Raw genomic sequence first — 17,848 nt, forward strand, 5'->3', positions numbered from 1 at the left:
GGGTGTCCGGGGTGTCTGGGGGTGTCCGGTGGTGTCCAGGGGTGTCCGGGGGTGTCCAGGGTGTCCCAGGGTGTCCAGGGGTGTCCGGGGGTGTCCGGGGGTGTCCGGGGTGTCCCAGGGTGTCCAGGTGTGTCCGGAGGTGTCTGGGGATGTCCGGGGGTGTCCAGGGTGTCCAGGGTGTCCAGGGATGTCCAGGGGTGTCTGGGGGTGTCTGTGAGTGTCCGGGGGTGTCCAGGGGTGTCCAGGGTGTCCGGGGTGTCCCAGGGTGTCCGGGGTGTCTGGGGTGTGTCCAGGGTGTCCCAGGGTGTCCAGGGTGTCTGGGGGTGTCCGGGGGTGTCTGGGGTGTCCGGCGTGTCCGGGGTGTCCCAGGGTGTCCGGGGGGTGTCCGGGGGTGTCCAGGGGTGGGATCCTCCCGCTGAGCCCCCGCTCTGCCCCAGCTCCCCGAGGCTCTCCGAGGAGCCTCCGAGGGTCCCTCCGAGGGCACCTGGAGCCGCTTCCTCCTGCAGAACGTGGGGTTCCTGCTGGGCAGTGGCATCATGCTGGGCATCGCCCTGGCCGAGGGGCACGTCCGCGCCTGGCTGCAGCTCTGAGGGGCTCGGCCAGGGCCAGGACCCCCAACCTGCCCCCGGGACCGGATTTTTTCACCTCCTGAAGACCCTCAGCGGCAGCCGCTGCCTCGGGAGCCTCGGGCTCAGCCCTTGGGGTGGGACTTGGGGGTCTCCTGACCCCCCCCTCGTGCTCACACACCCGGCTCCGGGGCTGAATCCAAGCTCGTTCCCCTTCCCGTCCTCCCAGACCAGGCAGAGGAAGGACAACAGCCCATAGAAGCAACAGCATTTTAATAAACATAATTGGTTCAAAGCCACGATACGAAGAACAGGACTTGGTTGCAGCTCACATGGTAGAAAATAGATCAAGTCTGAATGCTTTTGTCTTTTTTTTTTTTCCCCTTTTTTCAAGTATCTTTTTAGTTCCTTTCCCTCCCCTCCCTTCCCCTTCCTCCTCCCCGAAGGTGATGCAGGATTTCTGAAAATACAGATACGGAACATCTGAGAAAAAAGTGACTGCTCAGGAGGCTCAGGGGAGCCAGGGGGGAGGTCTCACACAGGGTCTGGAGCTGGGAGAGGAACCAGCTCAGGCCCTTTCCAGGGAATGCTGAGCTCTGCTCCCTGCAAAGGTCTGAAACAGCCAAATCCAGGGACTGGAGCGCTCGGGGTCCGGGCACCCTGGGGCACCCGGGGGGGGGACAATCACCCCACAGCCCAGCCCCACGGGGGCCAGGGTGGGCTTCAGACTCTGCAGGGTCTCCCAGGGGTGCCCGAGGAGCGGGACAGGGACACCCCGAGCTCCTCCATGTCACCCCCATGTCCCTGCACTGGACACTGCGGGGGCAGGAGTCACCTCTGCCTCCCGGGAGCAGGGAGGCACCAAACCCGGCCCAGCAGGGACGTTACCGGAATGTTCTCCGGGATGTTTTCCGCTGTCAGACCTGGAGCAGCCGCGGGATGGGGCAGAGGGGGCAGGAAAGGGGCCGAGCCCTCTGGGACTGACCCGTGCCCTGCTCTGAGCCCCCAAACTGCTCACACCTCACACAGTGCAAAACTGGTGCTGCCAGGATCCAAATGCCTGGAGCCCTTGACCCATTCCAGTGGGGCTGGGACCCTCTCCCACAGCAGGACTGGGAGGGCTGGGACCCTTCTGGGGGGCTGGGACCCTTCTGGGGGGCTGGGACCCTTCTGGGGGGCTGGGATCCTGTCTCACAGCAGGAGTGGGACCACTCAGGGGTCCCAGACCCCTCTGGCCTCTCCCTCCACCCAACCAGGGGCTCCATCCATGTCCTCAGCCGAGGCAGAGCTTGGGAAAGCCCATTCCCAGGGCGAGGGGACCAGCACAGGGCTGTGAGTGGGCAGAGCAGCACGGAGGGACCCCTGGCACCCCCCGACGCCAACAACCCCTGAAATCCAAGTGCTGACCCCAAAAACCGGCAGTTTTGCCCAAGCCATCAGGAATCGGCTCCCAAAGGGCTCAGAGAAGGAAAAAGAAGGGGCAGGAGGAAGGCCCAGGCCCATCAGCAGCTCCAGAGAAGCCTGAAAAGCTCGGGAACAGCAGCAGGAGGCCCCTCAGACCCCGGTTCTCCAAACACCACACCCAGGCCCGGGGGCTCAGCCGGAGGTTTCCATGCGTTTCCTTTATTATTTTCAAGTTGACGAACAATATCGATACGACTGGGTCGAGTAAGGCTATTTTCCTCTTTTTTTTTTGTTTTTTTTTTTTTTTTTTCTCTTCCCCCTCTTTCTCCCCCCCAGCACGGGGAGGGGGACGAGGCCCCGGGGCCGCGGGGGCCGGGACACGGAGGAGTTGGGCTGTACCTGACAGGGGATGAGGTTTCGTCCTGTCGCCACCAAAGGAACATTTATGTGCATAAAATACAGAGGTGCAGCATTGACACGGAGGATATTAAAGACACAGAGTTGCTACAGATGCCTTAAGAGACGCGTCCCCCATCCCCGACCGCCCCGCGGGGGCTCCGGCTCCGTCCCCTCCAGCCACAATTCCAAGGATTTCGGGGCAGCTCCGGAGCTGCTGCTCCCCTCGGGGAGCTCCTGCCTCGGGGGTTCATTCCCCGGAGCTCCCGGGGGTGCCTGGGTTGGATTCGGGCCTTTTTTTTTTTTGGGGGGGGGGTTTAATCTCCTTTCACTGCCGAGCCCAGAAAATTCCTGCCAGGAGAAGAGGATTGAAGAGCTCCTTGTGTCCTTGGAGAAAAAACAAAAGAAAAGAAAGAAAAGGAGGGGGGGGGGAAAAAAAAAGCAAAGAAAAAGAAACAAAAGCCCGAACCAAGGAATCCACCCCGGGATCCTCTGGAAGGGGCCGGTTTTTCCTTTGGTTTCTCACTGAAGGCAAAGGTGAGCGTGGCCTGCACGGATCCCACCCCCCCGGGGGGGTCCCTGTGGGGGGATGCTGCCAGGGAGCCGGGGGGGCTCCTCAGGCCCCACGGAACGTCAGGATAAAATCAAGGAAAAAGGTTCTTTCCTGGGACTCCGCTGCGTTTGTTGGTTTGGGTTTTCCTTGTTCCTCCCCCCCATGCCGGGGGCTGGGATCTGCACAGACCCCCCCACGCTCCGGGTGCTCCCAACACCCAAACAGAAACAAAACCAAAACTTATTCCACCATTTTGGAGATTATTATTTTTTTTTTTTTTTGCTTGGCTTTTAGTGCTACTTCTTTATTTGCCGGATTCCAGCCCCGGGATGGGGCCGAGGGGGCCGGGGGCTGATGAGTTTGGGGAGGGGGATCCTCGCTCCATCCGGGAGAGGGATGGGGAAGGGAGGAGAGAGGGGATGGGAGAGGGGTGGGAGAGGGAATGGGAGGAAGGGAGAGGGATTGGAGAGGGAGGGGAAAGGGATGGGAGAAGGGTGGGAAAAGGGCAGGAGAGGAATGAAGAAGGGACAGGAGAGGGATGGGAGAGGGGTGGGAGAAGGAACAGAAGTGGGAGAGGGGTGGGAGAGGGGACAGGAGCGGGACAGGGGACACACTTCCCCCAAGAACTAAGTTTCCAAGTGCCTGCAGCTGGGGAACAGCGACCACAAAGACACCCCCAGCCTCTCCTCCTGCTCAGGGCCTGTGGCTCCGTGGGGAAGGGCCGAGCCCGGTACATTCAGTGTTTGTCAGAGGGTCTATGGCTCAGGGGGCCGGAGCCCCTCGCTCGGGCAATGGCAGTGCAAAAACACCCGGGGACTTGAAATGTACTTGTGCTGTTGGGTTTTCTTTTTTTTTTGTTTGTTTGTTTGTTTTTTTAGGTTTTTTTTTAGTTTTTTTTTCTCTCTCTCTCAAAACACAACTTCCCTTTGTCCATTCATTCCCTAGAAACGAACTTTTTTTTTTTTTTTTTTTAAATTCCAACTGAAAAAATAAAGCCAAAGACACTCTCGTATCCCTCGCGCTGCTCTCTATCCCGTGGGATGCTAAAGGGAATCCAGACTCATGCTTTAACAAAAGTGCTTATTACTTGAAGCAAGTGCTTTGGACCAAGGGGGCGGAGAGAAACTTCCTTTTTTTCCAGGGGTCGGGACAGGGAAGGGGACGGAGATCCGGTGCCTGCGTGTTCCAAACCAAGAGATTGATCAGATTGAGGTGGGAAAAGCCGAAAGATTCGCTGCTTGGAGGGGCAGAACTGAGCGGGAATGGTCCAACTTTGGCATAAAGGTCCGAGGGAAGGAGGTCTGGGAGCCCCCGGGGGGCTGGGGAGGGGGGAGCGGGGCAGGGCAGCGGAAGTTTCCCTCCATCCCTCTTTACAATGCACCAGGGAAACCATCACAAATCTCGTTTAGCAAAATAATGCATTATTACCAAACACTTTGATTATTACTTAAATTGTCAAGCTGTGCTGTCAACGATACGATACAGCGTTAAAGGAGAACAAGACTGGGACCCCCCAAGGCCACACGTCCCCTTCCCACCCCGTCCCCTCCCCTCTGCTCCCAGACCACGGATGCGCCGCTGGAACCTCATTTCCCTCCATTCTCATTATTATTATTATTATTAATTATTATTATTACTATTTTTAAGAAGACACAGGGGAGGGGGAGAAGAAGCTCCTGGCTAAGAGGGGAGGACACAAAGCGTGGCGTGGCAGAGGATGGAGAAGCCCTTACGGAGATCACATTGATTGTCTCGGCGTCGCTGAGCGCAGGGGACACGTCGGCAACGAGGCCAAAGGAAGGATCAGCTTCCTCCTCTAAGCAAAGGAACCGAAAACCACAATAATACTCCAAAAAACGGGGAGAGGGGGGCTGGGGGGGTGAAGGAAAAGCAGCATTTTCCGTGTGCTCTACGGAACGGTGGGAAAAGCCACGTTCGAGTGAAATGGTGCCGGATCCCGTCTCCCGACAGCCAGGAGGCCACACCCAGGGCCACGGCACGAGGGGCAGGGGGGGATTCCACGGAGAGGGAGCATCACAGCCCCGCTCCAGCCCATCCCTGACCCCGGGAATCGCCGCCCGCGCCGGGGGCCGGGAGCTCCTCGGCCCCTCCATGGGCCTGGAAAAGCACTTTAGCCCTTGAAGGCAACGGCTCAGGACTTTGGCCCCACTTTCCTGTCCCGCGGGAAGGGGGAGGGAAGCAGCCAGGAGATAAAGTGATGCTTAAATTCCTCCCAGAAAGGGAAAGAGCTGCAAGAGGCGAGTGCGGATTCGCCAGCAATGTAAACAAGTCTCTGTTTCCAGTTCTCCTCCGTAGAATACTGAAAAGGATCTCCCAAAAGGATCTTTTGATTCAAGTTTCGTTGAGTTCGTTCTGGTTCCAAACTGAGGTATCCGGTGCAGAAAGGTCAACGCTTCCTTTCAAGCTCGAGGGGAGTGAGGAGGGGGACACGCTGGGGATACTGTCCTAAAAGGGGGGGATCCAAAGGGAAGATCCCCCTGGAGCAGGCAGAGCTCTGCCCCTCAGAAGTGCCTGGCCCTGGCTCTGAGATCTCACCAAGGGCAGATCTGTCGAGTGCTTTGCTGGGGGAAGTGCAGGATGGGGAGCAGGAGCACCAGGAGGGTCCTGGTCCCGCTCCCCCCTCTGGGACAAACTCCTCCGGGAAACGCCAAGAAAATGTGCTTATCACCCAAAGGCCAAGACTGAAACTTCATATTTGGTTCTAAGAGTTTGGCTTTGGTAAAAAGAAAGAAACAGTGCGAGGGGATCCTGCCCAGGGGGGCCGGGAGTGAACCCCGGGAGCTCTCCCGGGAATGGTCACTCCACAACCTCCACCTGACACTCCTCCCTGACAGGAGCCACCTTCATTTAGAAATTATTTAAAAAAAAAAGACAAAAAAAGAAGTAATTTTGGTTACAGAAATGCCCTTTTCTCTCTGACACTCAGGGCTCGCTCAGTCCCGTCTCGGGCTCTGGGGGAGACAGGGATGGTTTTATCCCTGCTCCCATCCCGGGGGGGATCACACTGGGACCCCCCCAGGGCTGCCCCAGCCTCGTGCTCCCCACGTGGGCCCGGCTGCAGTGGGAGGGGAGCTCGGGGGGGACGGTGGTTCCTGAAATTCCAGCCCGTTCCCGGTCTCTGCATCCCCGTCTTTGGCTTTGAACAGACTCGTGATATGGAGGAAAACATTGTTTTTTGATGCTGTTACAGTAATTCAGAAGGAAAAAACAAAAAAATCAACGGAAAAAAACCCAACAGTGCAACATTTCTCGAATGCTTCAGACCTGCAGCATAAACAGGATTTCTAAAATTAAAAAAAAAAAAGGAAAAAAGGAAAACCCAAACCAAAAAACAACGATCCCACCCACATCCACACGTGCCACGAAACCTGCCAGGATGCTGCATCCCAAAAAGCAACACAGACTTACTCGGGGTTGTGAATAAGGACTCAGAAGTGCATTTGTTTCCTTAGTAAAGGCTAAAACATTGATTTTTTTTTTTTATGGTTTTTGTTGTTTTTTAAAGGTAAATGTTCGTTTCTCTATAAATAATTCTCATCTCTTTTTTAAAAAAACAACCAGCCAACACTGACTCTCGCATGGAAACAGCCACACAAACCAGGGAAGGGAAACTCAGAGCAGAATCATTTTAGGATCTGACAATTTGCCAAGGGGAAAAAATCAAACCCAACAACCAACAGAATCCCTAAAGTGCCTGGTGTGGGGAGGAGGCTCCAGTGGCGCATCCGCGGCCGGGCTCGGGCAGCAGCACCCGTTTTTCCCTAGAAATGAGCTGCCAAAAGGATATTTTAGTGTCCCAGGTACAGTAGATCTTGGTTCAAGTGTTTGGACTCGAGGGATGAGAGGAGGAGAGAGCGATTCCCAGAGGAGCAGTGACAGCGGCACTTTGGCCGGGAGCTGACCCCCACCCCGGCCAGCCACTCCCAAATTCCCACCCCCCCGGCCCACCAAGAGTTCAGGCTTCCCCATCCCAGCCGGGTGGCAGCCCCGGGGGCATCCCAGCAGGGCGGGAGGCTGGCACAGGGCACCAGGAAACACCGGGAAACACCGGGAAACACCGGGAAACACCGGGAAACACCGGGAATGGTTTCACCCCACCCCGCAGGCCGGGGGGAAACTGCGGTGGGTGGTGGCACCTGCCCTGTCCCAGCCCAAATCCTGCCTCTTCCGCCTCCTGCCCGGCCACCGAGGGCACAGGGAGGATTGGGAAGGGGCAGGGGACGGGAAGGGCACTGCCAGGAACAGCTTTGGCACCGCACCCGGCACCCGGCGAGAGGGGGGCGGGAAGGCGCCGAACTCTTGGGGCCGCGCTCGGCCTGCCCAGTCTTGTTCTCCTTTAAAGTGCCCTATATTTATAGAATTTCTAAATAAATATAATAAGATATTAGGTCACCCATAGTTTAAGCTACTCCGAGTAACAGCCGTCCAGGCCGATGGCGTTGTGCCGGTCCTTGGTGTAGGGGCAGGAGCTGCCGTTGGGGAGGGCCCCGCACGCCGCCGTCTTGGCCGCGATGCCGCAGTTCTTGAGGAGGTTGAAGCTGAAAGAGCTGATGGCGTCCTTAGGTGGGAAAGGCTTCATGGTGGAGAGGATAAGTGCCAGGCAGTCGGCAACGTCCTTGTTGGGAGCGCACGCCAAGGCTGGGGTATGACCTGGAATGAGGCTGGGGGTGAGGAAGGGGCCCGGGAATGCTGCAGTTGGGGTTTGATGGGGGCCAGGACACGGAATCGTGGAATGGGACCTCAAACATCACCCAGTTCCAAACCCCCTGCCATGGGAAGGAACACCTTGCACTAGACCAGGTTGCTCCAAGTCCCATCTGACCTGGCCTTGGGCACTCCCAGGGACGGGGCAGCCACAGTTTGATCTCTTTGTCTTCACCAATATCTCAATTATCCAATATCTCAACAGACCCCTCTGGGCACTGCCAATCCCTGTGATTGCAGGGACCACTCCAAAGTGTGGCAGGACCAGCAGGAGATGAACAAACAGGCTCGGGAGCACCCAGCAGACCCTGGGATATTCACCCCGGCTCGGAGGGATTCCCGCTCTGCCGGGAGAAAAAGCTCCTGGCCACAACCAGCAGCTTCTGCCAAGGTGGAAGTGAGTCCCAGATGGGCCGGGGCCTGGCAGGAGTCAGGGAGCACCAGATGGTGCACAGGGGGGGAAAAAACCACATTTCAAACACCTGTGAGACCTGGAAATGCTTTCACAGGGAGCGGCGCGTGCTCCCGTCCTCCCCGGGCCGCGTCCGCTGAGGACACGTGGAAATCCTGATCCTGGCCGAGGGGTTCCTGGGCATCCCCCACCTCCCAGGGCTGCTGAACCCCCCCGGGGCCCCCCAGGGACACTCACCTTCTTCATCCACAGCCAGCACGGTGGCCCCACGGCTGAGCAGGGCCTGCACCACGGAGGCCAGCCCGTTCCGCGCCGCGATGTGCAGCGGCCTGGGGAGGGGGAAATGGGGTGAACCTGCTGGCAGAGACACCTGCCTGGGGCACCTCGTGCCAAAGCACAGGGCCCTGGGGGCGGCCTCGAGGGCCTCAGGCACTTTGCTCTGAGCTCCCCTGCCCCCAGAGCTCCCACTGCCCTTCCCAAGGTATCCCCCCCACCTTTCCCAAGGTATCCCCCTGCTCCCAGCAAAGCCAGGGGCACCAGCTGTGCAAATACTCACATCTGCAGAGCACTGTTACTTGCATTGATAAGGCCAAGGTCTTGGGTTTCCCCCAGGATCAACAAGGCACACTTTTCATGGCCCTGGGAAGGAGAGCGGAGGGTTCAGTGCAGGATTCCCCGGGATATGGAAACGTTCCCTAAACCCAACCCTCCAACACGGGTCCCTTGGGCAGGGCTGGGGGGCACAAACTGCTGCCCCCTCTGCCTCCTCCTCGGTGTGGACCTGCTGACCACAAGCCTCCTGCTCCCACCGTGGAATCATGGAGTGGGTTGGGTTGAAAGGCGCCTTAAAGATCAACTGTAAAGATCAGGGACACCTTCCACCAGCCCAGGTTGCTCAGAGCCCCATCCAACCTGGCCTGGAACACTGCCAGGGATGGGGGTGATCCTGGAAACTCAGAGAGGGGCTCCCCAAGGAAAATACAGGTGGGTCTGTGCTACCTGAGCTGCTCAGAACCCACCCAGGTGTGGCAGGGCAGGCCCAGGGCCCTCAGCTCTGCTCCCTGGGGCACGAGCAGGGGGACAACCCCTCTCACCAAGGTGACAAGGTGACAGTGACAGCACCCCCAGCCACCTCCCCACCTTGCTGCAGGCCAGGTGAAGAGCTGTGTTCTTGTTGACATCCAGCACAGTTATATTTGCTTTTGCTTGGTACAGCAGGAACTCTGAAACGAAGGAGAGGTGCTGGTGAGAGGAGGCACAGAGAGCCCAGCAGTGGCTGTGAGGAGAGGGACAGCCCTGCTCCCATGGGATCCACTCGTGGAGGGGGCACAGGGAGCCTCAGACCCCCCCCTGGGGAGCCCAGCACGCACCCACTGCTGCCGTGTGCCCGTTCTCAGAAGCCACCATGAGGGGGGTCCTGCCCAGCTTGTCCGCCGGGTCCACCTCGGCCTGGTGCCGCAGCAGCAGCTGTAAACCATGGATGTTGTCTGCAAAGGCAGCAGCGTGAAGGGGGGTCCTGGCAAGACACAAAGAGCAGGTCAAGGGGAGGGCACAGCACCCACCTGGGGGGGTCTGGGGGCAGCAGAGCCCCTCGGAGCCAGGGGGGATCGTGGGGGAGTCACCGTGGGAGGCACAGAAGGGGATGAGTGTGAGCTCACCTTCCTTTGGCATCTCTGCTATTAACAATCTTGGCACCTAATGCTTCCACCAGCATTTCAGCAGTGCCATCCTGGTTGTTAATTCTGAGGGGGGATGAGAAGGGAAGTTAGAACAGGACTGAGCAGCACATTCCTGGGGCTCTGACACAAACAGCAGCTGCTCTGGAGCTGTTTGGGGTAAAACACCCCTTCACCTTTCTTGGTATTACCCAAGGAAACACAGAAACACGTCAGACAACAGCCCTGCCCATCCCTCTGCTGCTCCAGGTCCCAAGGACACCCCAGGCCCACCCCATTCTCCCCCTTCCCATCCCCTCCCAGGCCCCTGGCAAGGGGGGCAGGGTTTGGAGCTCCTCCACTTGCACCAGCAATCCCTAATCCCACATCCTGGGGCTGGGAAGGACCTGGGGCAGGTCCCAGGGGTCACTTACACTGCACAGTGCAATGGAGTAAAGGGGTTTCCTTCTAGGTACGCAAACGGGTTGTGTTCAAGTAACAATTCAAGACAATCTTCATGCCCTGAGGAGAGAGGGACAGAAATGTGTCAGCACTCGGCCTGTGGGTCCTTCCTGGACCCTCCTCCTTGTCCTCCAGCCCTTTCCCCAGCTCTGGACGTGCTCCAGCCCCTCAATGTCTCTCCTGCTAAACTGGGCCCAGCCCTGGAGGGGCCTCAGCAGTGCCAGAGAGCTGCCCAAGGAGCCACAGGCTCAGACAAGGAGCCCAAACACTCCCAGTCCCCAGCACAGAGGTAACAGGCCCCTCTCCTCACTGGCAGCAGAGCTGCTGCACTTCAGGAGGTTTCTAATTCCACACATCTCCCGAAGGAGTCACAGCCACATCCCCGGCTGCCCTCGGGAACAGGGACGTCCCTTCCTGCTGCCCTGTCAGTCCCACCTCCCTGCAGTCACCCTATAAACCCAGCATCCTGGAGGAACCAGCCTCAGCTCTTCTGGAACAGCTCCTTTCCCATTCTGATCCTTTTTTTAAGGGGCTTGGCAGGGAGAGAAAAACTCCCTCCCAGCTTTGTGCCACCCTCCCCAGCGGGAAGTCAGCGCTGAGCCCTCCCAAAGCAGGGGGAGGCTCCCCCTGGTCCCCCCCAGCCCCTCCTCACCACTGTAAGAAGCCCAGTGCATCGGTGAGTAGCCGCTGTAGTCCACCACAGAGTCCAGGGGGTCAGTGGAGAGGGCTGCCTGCAGCAGGGTCCGCAGGATCTCCAGGTGCCCACACGCCGAGGCAAAGTGGATCGGGGTCCGGCCCTTGAAATCCCGACACAGGACGAAGGCATCGTGGTCCAGCAGAGCAGCCAGGCAATCCTCACAGCCTGTCACAGCCTGGGGCCAGGAGAGAGGATCAGAGGGGTCAGATCCCACCCCCGGAATCATTGAACAACACATTAACACCTTTCTTCCACAGTTCCCTTCCCAAATGTTGTGTGTCCGGAAGGAACGCGGGCACTTTCCCTGGGGACTCTTGCAAAGAAAGAAACCACCGGCCTGGTCCCTGAGCAGCCTCCACACAGGAGGCCAAGCAGCAGCTGCAGGGCCCCCAGGGACACGCTCACCCCTCGGTGCAGGGCAGTCCTTCCCCTCTTGTCCGCTGCGTCAGCCGTGGATCCCTTCTCCAGCAGGAGATGGACACAGTCGACGTGGCCGTTCATGATCGCCAGCATCAGCGGGGTCCTGGGGGGGAAAGGCAGCAGGGAGGAGGGTGGGCTTGGAAATCAGCCAGGCCTGAGTGTTCCCTCTCTCCCTTGCCTCTCCCACCTGTGCCACACAGACCCCCAAGAAACCCCCAGACAGACTCACTGGCCGTGGATGTCCATGACGTCGGTGATGTCCGCCCGCTCCCCGCTGTCGATCAGGAGGTGCAGGGAATCCGTGTTCCCGTTGGCAGCTGGAGGCAGGGACGAGGGAAGGAGTCACCCACACGCATGGGTGGGCCCCCAAAACCAAAGGAAGGGGCTGGTGCCCCTTCCCTCACCCCAAACAGCAGCCGGGTCTGGGTGACGGGGCGTCCTCAGCCGCGACGGCACTGACAGGCCCTGGTCACACTCCCTGCCCCCTCTGCCCTCCCTCACCTGCAGCGTGGAGAGGGGTCCACTTCCTCTTCCTCTCCTTGACCAGGGCGGAGGCTCCGTGGCTGGTGAGCACCTCCACACAGTCGGTGGATCCCCGCTCCGTGGCCAGGTACAGCGCGGTCCGGCCCTTGTGGTCCCGCACGTCCAGGTTCACCAGGGTCTCAGCAAGTGTCTTTAGGGCTTCACAGTGACCATTATAGGCCTGGGACAAGGCAGACCATGCTGGAGCAGTGTCTGCAGAGGCTGTGCCCGGCAGTGCCCCCCGGGCACCCAGAGCTGTCTCCCCCAGGCACCCAGAAGTGTCCCCCAGGGATAATTCCTGCCCCTGAGCCTCTCGGGGCAGAGCTGCTCCTTCCCAGCCACTGGGCCTCCTTTGCATTTGGGTTCTACTCAAAACCCCTGCCCACTCCCACCCCTGTCCATGCTCCAAACAGCAGCACCCAGAAAGTCCTGGAAAGGTCAGAGTTTAACAGACAAACTAAAGGCCTTTGACCTGTGGAGAAGCTGCTCCCCCACCACCGACACCTTCCCTCCTCCGGCCACCCTGGGCACCTCTCCAGGACACAGCAGGAGCCCAGGCCACCCTGGGCACCTCTCCAGGACACAGCAGGAGCCCCCTGGCCGTACTTACAGCTAAGTGCAAAGGGCTGACTGGAATGGTGCTTTCCACATCCTCCAGGCAGTTAAAAGACATTTCCAGGAGCTGCAAGAGCAACAACACAAACTCATGACTGATCCATAACTGCCCTGGGCTCCTGGAGGCTTTGACATGCACCCTGTCCACCAGCAGCTGCAGAGGGGTCAGAAATCCTGCTCATCTGCTGGAATTTCAGGATGGGCCATTCCCTAACGTGGCTCTGAGTGCTGCACAGGCAGCAGCAACCTGCTAGTCCCAGATTTCCTGATTTCCTCTGCCCACACGGCTCCAAGAAATCCACACACCTGCCTCTGCCAGGTAACACAGCTCCTTCCTCTCGGGCATCTCCCTCCAGCCCAGGCCTTCCAGCAGCTCCCCAAGTCCCCAGGACCAACCCCACCCCTGGGACAAACCCCGCGGTGCCCACAACACGCATTCCTCGGGCCACCCCCGGGCACCAGGGGTGTGACAGGTTCTCTGACACGTTCTGGGAGCACAGAGGGTCTCCCCCAGCCCCTCACCAGCTCGAGGTTCTGCCTGTTGCCGTAGGCGGCCGCGTAGTGGACGGCGGTGTAGCCCTGCTTGTCCCGCAGGGAGGGGTCGGCACCGTTATCCAGCAGGAACTCCAAACAACTGCAGGGAGAGGGGGGATGGAGGGTGAGGAGTGGCTGGAGAGGCAGAGCTCTGTGGGGAACACCCCGAGCAGGTGCTGCACGAATCCCACCCGGACACGGAGCAAATGCAAAGCCCACGGGAAGCAAGGACCATGTTTCCTCTCTCCAAGGCATTGCTGCTCCAGAGAGAGGGATTCCCAGCAAAATGGGAATGGGCAAACACCAAATCACCGTGTCCCAGGGAAAAATAAGACATGGTAAGAGATGGAGGACAGTCAGGTAATATATTCCATGTGTTCATCTTCTTATACTCTCTCCTGAGCATCTACCTCTGGCTGGTGTGGAAAACAGAACATGGGCCTAGACTGAGCTTTGCTCTGACCCAACACAGCTCTTATGCCTCCTCTTCAAATACAAGAACTAGGGGAGCAAATTCCAGGGGAGAAAGAGGCAGTGCTTCCTCATGCAATACATCACCAGCTGCAGAACCACTTGCTGCAAGAAGGTGTGGCTGTTAAAAGTTTAGAAATACTTTAGAAAGTTACACAACGCTGGACTCACAAGAACGCCTCCTTCAGCCTGGACTCCTTCAGTGGCTCCTCATCAGTGTCATGGCTGTTTCCTGAATGAGTCTCTGCTCTGCAAGGCCACAGACCCCCCCATCAGTGTGTTGGTTCCCCCCCCGTGCTCCCCTTTTTTGAGCGCCAGCGGCAAGAGGCGGCCAGGGGACAGCAGAGTGTCACCAGCCGGCCCCAGTGCCCCCAGTGCCACCCCCAGTGCCACCCCCAGCAGTCACCTCCTGTAGGTGTCCGAGGCAGCAGCGTAGTGGAGGGGGGTGCAGCCTTTGCAGTCGGCCTCGTTGATGCTGCCTCCCGCTGTCACCAGTGTCACCGTACACTGGTAGCTGCCGTTGGCAGCCGCGTAGTGCAGTGGGGTCCTGGGAGAGGGGAAGGGACGAGGGGGGTCAGCACAGGAGGGGAGACTCACCCAGCAGCGAGGCAGGACCCTGGAGTCACCCCCCAACCCGCCCCAGGGCTGAGCTTTGTCCTGGCTCAAGGGTTTGGAGCTGCAGCTCCTTCTGAGGAACCACCCCTGGGGTTAGAGGGGTGATCCAGACACAGCAAAGGGCTGAGGACACCAGAAGGAATCTCTCCATGTTAAACATTGGAAGGGGCTGCCCAGGGAGGGGGTAGAGTCCCCACCCCTGGAGGTGCTCAAGGAGCATCTGGACGTGGCACTCAGGGCTCCGGGATGGGGGACAAGGTGGGAGTCAGGCACAGGTTGGACTCGATGGTCTTGGAGGGCTTTCCCAACCTCAGGGATTCTGGGATTCTGTGAATGTCCCATCCCAAACCCAGGCTCGCTGTGCTCCAGCTGTTTCAGGACCCACAGGACACTCACCTCCCGAATTTATCTCTCCTCCTCAAGTCAGCACCGCTGCTCAACAGCAAATTAAGACATTCAACATTCCTGCCAGGAGGGGGGGAGAGGATTTAGGCACAGATCAGAAAGGAAAACAGCAGGAATGCAAACTCCTCCCAGTGCAGACAAGGCAGCCTGGACGTGCCACAGCTCAGTCGGGTTTGTCACCTCTGGGCAGCACAGGGGACTGAAATGCTGCACACACAGAGCTCTTCCCTGCTCCAGCAAATAACCCTCTGAGCTCCCTGCCCGGTATGGAGCTCCCAGCCAAGCAGGTAATTACAGAGAGACACCAGTGCAGCTGACACACTGCATCTATGCCCCAAAAAGCTCCAGGATTCCTGTCTCTGTGTCACCACCGGGGCAGGGTGACAGCGCCGCGATGCCCAAGGACAGCTCTGCGAGAGGTTTCCATTTCCACTCCTGCTCTGGACGGGTCTCTGCCCTCCCTCAGAGCTGGGAGCAGCACCCAGGGGTCCAGCTGCCCCCCGTGGCCCAGCCCCCAGCAGCGCTCACCCTCCGGAAGCAGCAGCGTGGAGACAAGTCCTCCCGAGGTTGTCAGGCGTGTTGATGTCGAAGCCTGCAGACAGCACGTGCTCGTTGCTCAGCGAGGACACGATGCTGTACAACTGACCTGGGGGGCAGGAGGGGCAGGGGGTCAGCGGGGGGCTCGGGGGGTCACCCCAGTGCCCCGGCACGGGAGGGTCTCGGGCCCCTCACCTGAGGAAAGTAGCTTACGACAACAGTCTGAAAATCCGAAGAGAACAGCTAAGTGCAGAGGGAACATGTCGTGGATCCCACGCCTGCAGGGACAGGAGAGGGGAGTCAGGGTGGGGCAGGGATTCTGTGTGTCCAGAGAAGGGAATGGTGCTGGGAACAGGCTGGAGAACAAGGAGAAGGGGCTGGAAAACTGAGGGAGCTGGGGGGGCTCAGCCTGGAGAAAAGGAGGCTCAGGGAGGATCTTCTTGCTCTCCACAACTCCCTGACAGGAGGGGGGAGCCGGGGAGGGGTCGGGCTCTGCTCCCAGGGAACAAGGGACAGGACAAGAGGAAATGGCCTCAAGTTGTGCCAGGGGTGGTTTAGGTTGGATAACAGGGAAAACTTCTTCCCTGAAAAGGTGAAGGCACTGCCACAGGCTGCCCAGGGAAGTGGGGGAGTCACCATCCCCAGAAGCATCCAAAAGGGATGTGGATGTGGCACCTGGGGACATGGTTTAGTGGTGAACGTGGTCCTGGGTTGGCAGCTGGACTCGATGACCTTAGAGGTCTTTTCCAACCCTAATGATTCCATGATTCTGTGATTCTACAGCTGCATCCTCCAGCCTGGAGCAGGGGGAGGAAGGAAGGGACCTGCCTTACCTTGCAGTGTCAGCACCATTCGTCATCAAAGTACTAATTAGCAGCTCGTGGCCGTATCTAGCAGCAACGTGGAGGGGGGTATTGCCGTATTTGTCAGCACAGTCAATCTCACTGCCTGCAAGGGAAAAGCCAAGGGCTCTGCCAGCGTTCCAGCCTCGGGCTGTTCCCACCCTGCATTCCCATCCCAGGGACACGGCTGACACCTCCAGTCCACCCAGCACCCTGCAGGAGAACTGCAAACCCACATCCTGCAAGCCCTGGGCATCAGATCCCCCCTTCCCCCTGAGGGGATGGTTCCCACCCCAGAGGGCTCTGCTGAGCCCTGGGGTGTCTGCCAAGCCTGAGCCCTCTCACAGGAATATTGTCTTTCAGGCTGTGCCAGGGGGAATGTTGTTTGGCTGGAGCAGCTCTGACCTGGCTGGAATTTCACTCCCCTGGTCTGCACTTTGCTGCCCCTGCTACCCCCAAGAAGCACAGGGCCACCAGCACCAGCCTCTGGAGAAAAGGAGGCTCAGGGGGGACCTTCTCACTCTCTACAACTCCCTGACAGGAGGGGGGAGCCAGGTAACAAGAGAGAGGACGAGGGAATGGCCTCAAGCTGTGCCAGGGGAGGTTTAGATTGAATGTTGGGAAGTAGATATTATCCCAGGGCACAGAAGGAGTTCGAGTGATGACTGCAGAGGTCTTAAACCCCCCGAGCAGACTCGCCAGGAGGTCCTGGAGGCACAAGAAAAGTCTGGGATAACCCAGGGGCTGGAGAGGAGCAACCAACTCACCGTTCTGGATGAGGATCTGCGACCGCGTGAACCGTCCGTGGATCGCAGCCATGTGCAATGGGCTCTTCCCTTCCTTGCTCTGCCAGAGCAGAACCAGCATCACACCAGTGCCACCACCCCACCAGTGCCACCCCAGCAGCCTCCCTGAGCTCCTGCCTCGGGCAGTGAGCTCCTGCTCCAGCTCCCAAAGATTCCAGACCTGAAAGTTGACGTCGGCGCCGTTGTTGACGAGGATCTCCAGGCACAGGGCCCCGTTGGTGGAGACGGCAGCGAAGTGCAGGGGGGTGAAGCCCTTCTCGTTGGGCTGATTGACGTTGGCACCGACGTTGACCAGCTCGTTGGCCACGGCGTCCTGGCCCATGTAACAGGCGATGTGAAGTGCAGTGTTCCCGAAGGAATTTGGTTCGTCGATCTGCGGGAGCGACCGAGGCCAGAGGATTTGGGGGTTCAGGAAGGGAAAAAAGGCAGCTGAGAACCACCTCGAGCTCCTGCCACCACCCAGCAGCCTCTCCTGCTCCTGGCCTGCACCCGAGCTCCACCCTGAGCAGCTGTGGGGGTCTTACCTCGACCCCCAACCTCAGGAGGTGACGCACGACCTCGATCTGGCCGCTGGCCGCCGCCGTGTGCAGGAGGGTGTAGCCCTTCTTGTCCTTGCACATCACGTCAGCTCCCCGGGCCACCAGCAGCTTCAGAACTTCCAAATGCCCTGTCCAGGAGACAGTGGTGAGAGCCAGGGACCCCGGAAAACACGGGTTCTCTGGGGAGCCCCACCATCCCCAAAGGTGAATCCACAGGGAGCGACGTGGGAGAGGAAACTGGAGCGATGCCCGTGGGGAAAACCCACTGTGCTGGTTTGGGCTGGGGCAGAGGGGATTTTCTTCCCAGTGCCTGTGCTTTTGGATTTGTGCTGAACACACAGGGTTGATAACATAGAGGTGATTTTGTTATTACACAGAGCCAAGGCCTTTCCTGCCCCTCGTGTGGCCACGCTGGGGAGGGGCTGGGGGAGAGGAGACACAGCCAGGACAGGTGACCCCAGCTGTGCCAAGGGATATTCCAGACCATATGACATCACGCTCAGTACAGAAAGCAGGGAGAGAAGGAGGAAGTGGGGGGGGACATTTGGAGTGCTGCTGTTTGCCTTCCCAAGTCACTGTTACGTGCAACGGGGCCCTGCTCTCCTGGAGGTGACTGAACCATGGGTAGCAGGGAATTAATTCTTTGCTTTTCTTCCCTCGAGCGTGCTGCTT

The 17,848-nt window shown here is 58.9% G+C and overlaps 2 protein-coding genes across 2 annotated transcripts in view; one reads left to right on the forward strand and one right to left on the reverse strand.

Annotated features, from left to right (window-relative positions):
* LOC113962786 (zinc transporter ZIP5-like) overlaps positions 1 to 701 on the forward strand; it is a 4,277-nt gene extending 3,576 nt beyond the window's left edge. Inside the window, exon 12 of the mRNA XM_027673555.1 lies at positions 438 to 701. Within this exon, the coding sequence (XP_027529356.1) occupies positions 438 to 590 (153 nt within the window). The 3' untranslated portion in view covers positions 591 to 701. The remainder of the gene's footprint in view (positions 1 to 437) is intronic.
* Positions 702 to 7,275: 6,574 nt separating this feature from the next.
* On the reverse strand, positions 7,276 to 17,316 carry LOC113962788 (serine/threonine-protein phosphatase 6 regulatory ankyrin repeat subunit C-like). The gene is made up of 22 exons (XM_027673557.1): positions 17,162 to 17,316; positions 16,798 to 17,010; positions 16,599 to 16,677; positions 15,823 to 15,937; positions 15,185 to 15,267; positions 14,981 to 15,098; positions 14,444 to 14,512; positions 13,839 to 13,979; positions 13,604 to 13,681; positions 12,950 to 13,061; positions 12,423 to 12,494; positions 11,792 to 11,993; positions 11,520 to 11,607; positions 11,276 to 11,393; positions 10,826 to 11,045; positions 10,146 to 10,233; positions 9,715 to 9,798; positions 9,427 to 9,572; positions 9,197 to 9,279; positions 8,613 to 8,695; positions 8,294 to 8,385; positions 7,276 to 7,590 (listed from the first exon to the last, which is right to left on the reverse strand). The coding sequence occupies exons 1-22, from the start codon at positions 17,255 to 17,257 to the stop codon at positions 7,346 to 7,348; spliced, it is 2,625 nt and encodes an 874-aa protein (XP_027529358.1). The 5' UTR covers positions 17,258 to 17,316; the 3' UTR covers positions 7,276 to 7,345.
* Positions 17,317 to 17,848: the final 532 nt, after the last annotated feature.

This window comes from Neopelma chrysocephalum, unplaced genomic scaffold, assembly GCF_003984885.1.
Source record: "Neopelma chrysocephalum unplaced genomic scaffold, ASM398488v2 Primary Assembly neopelma1_185162, whole genome shotgun sequence".
NCBI lineage: Eukaryota > Metazoa > Chordata > Aves > Passeriformes > Pipridae > Neopelma > Neopelma chrysocephalum.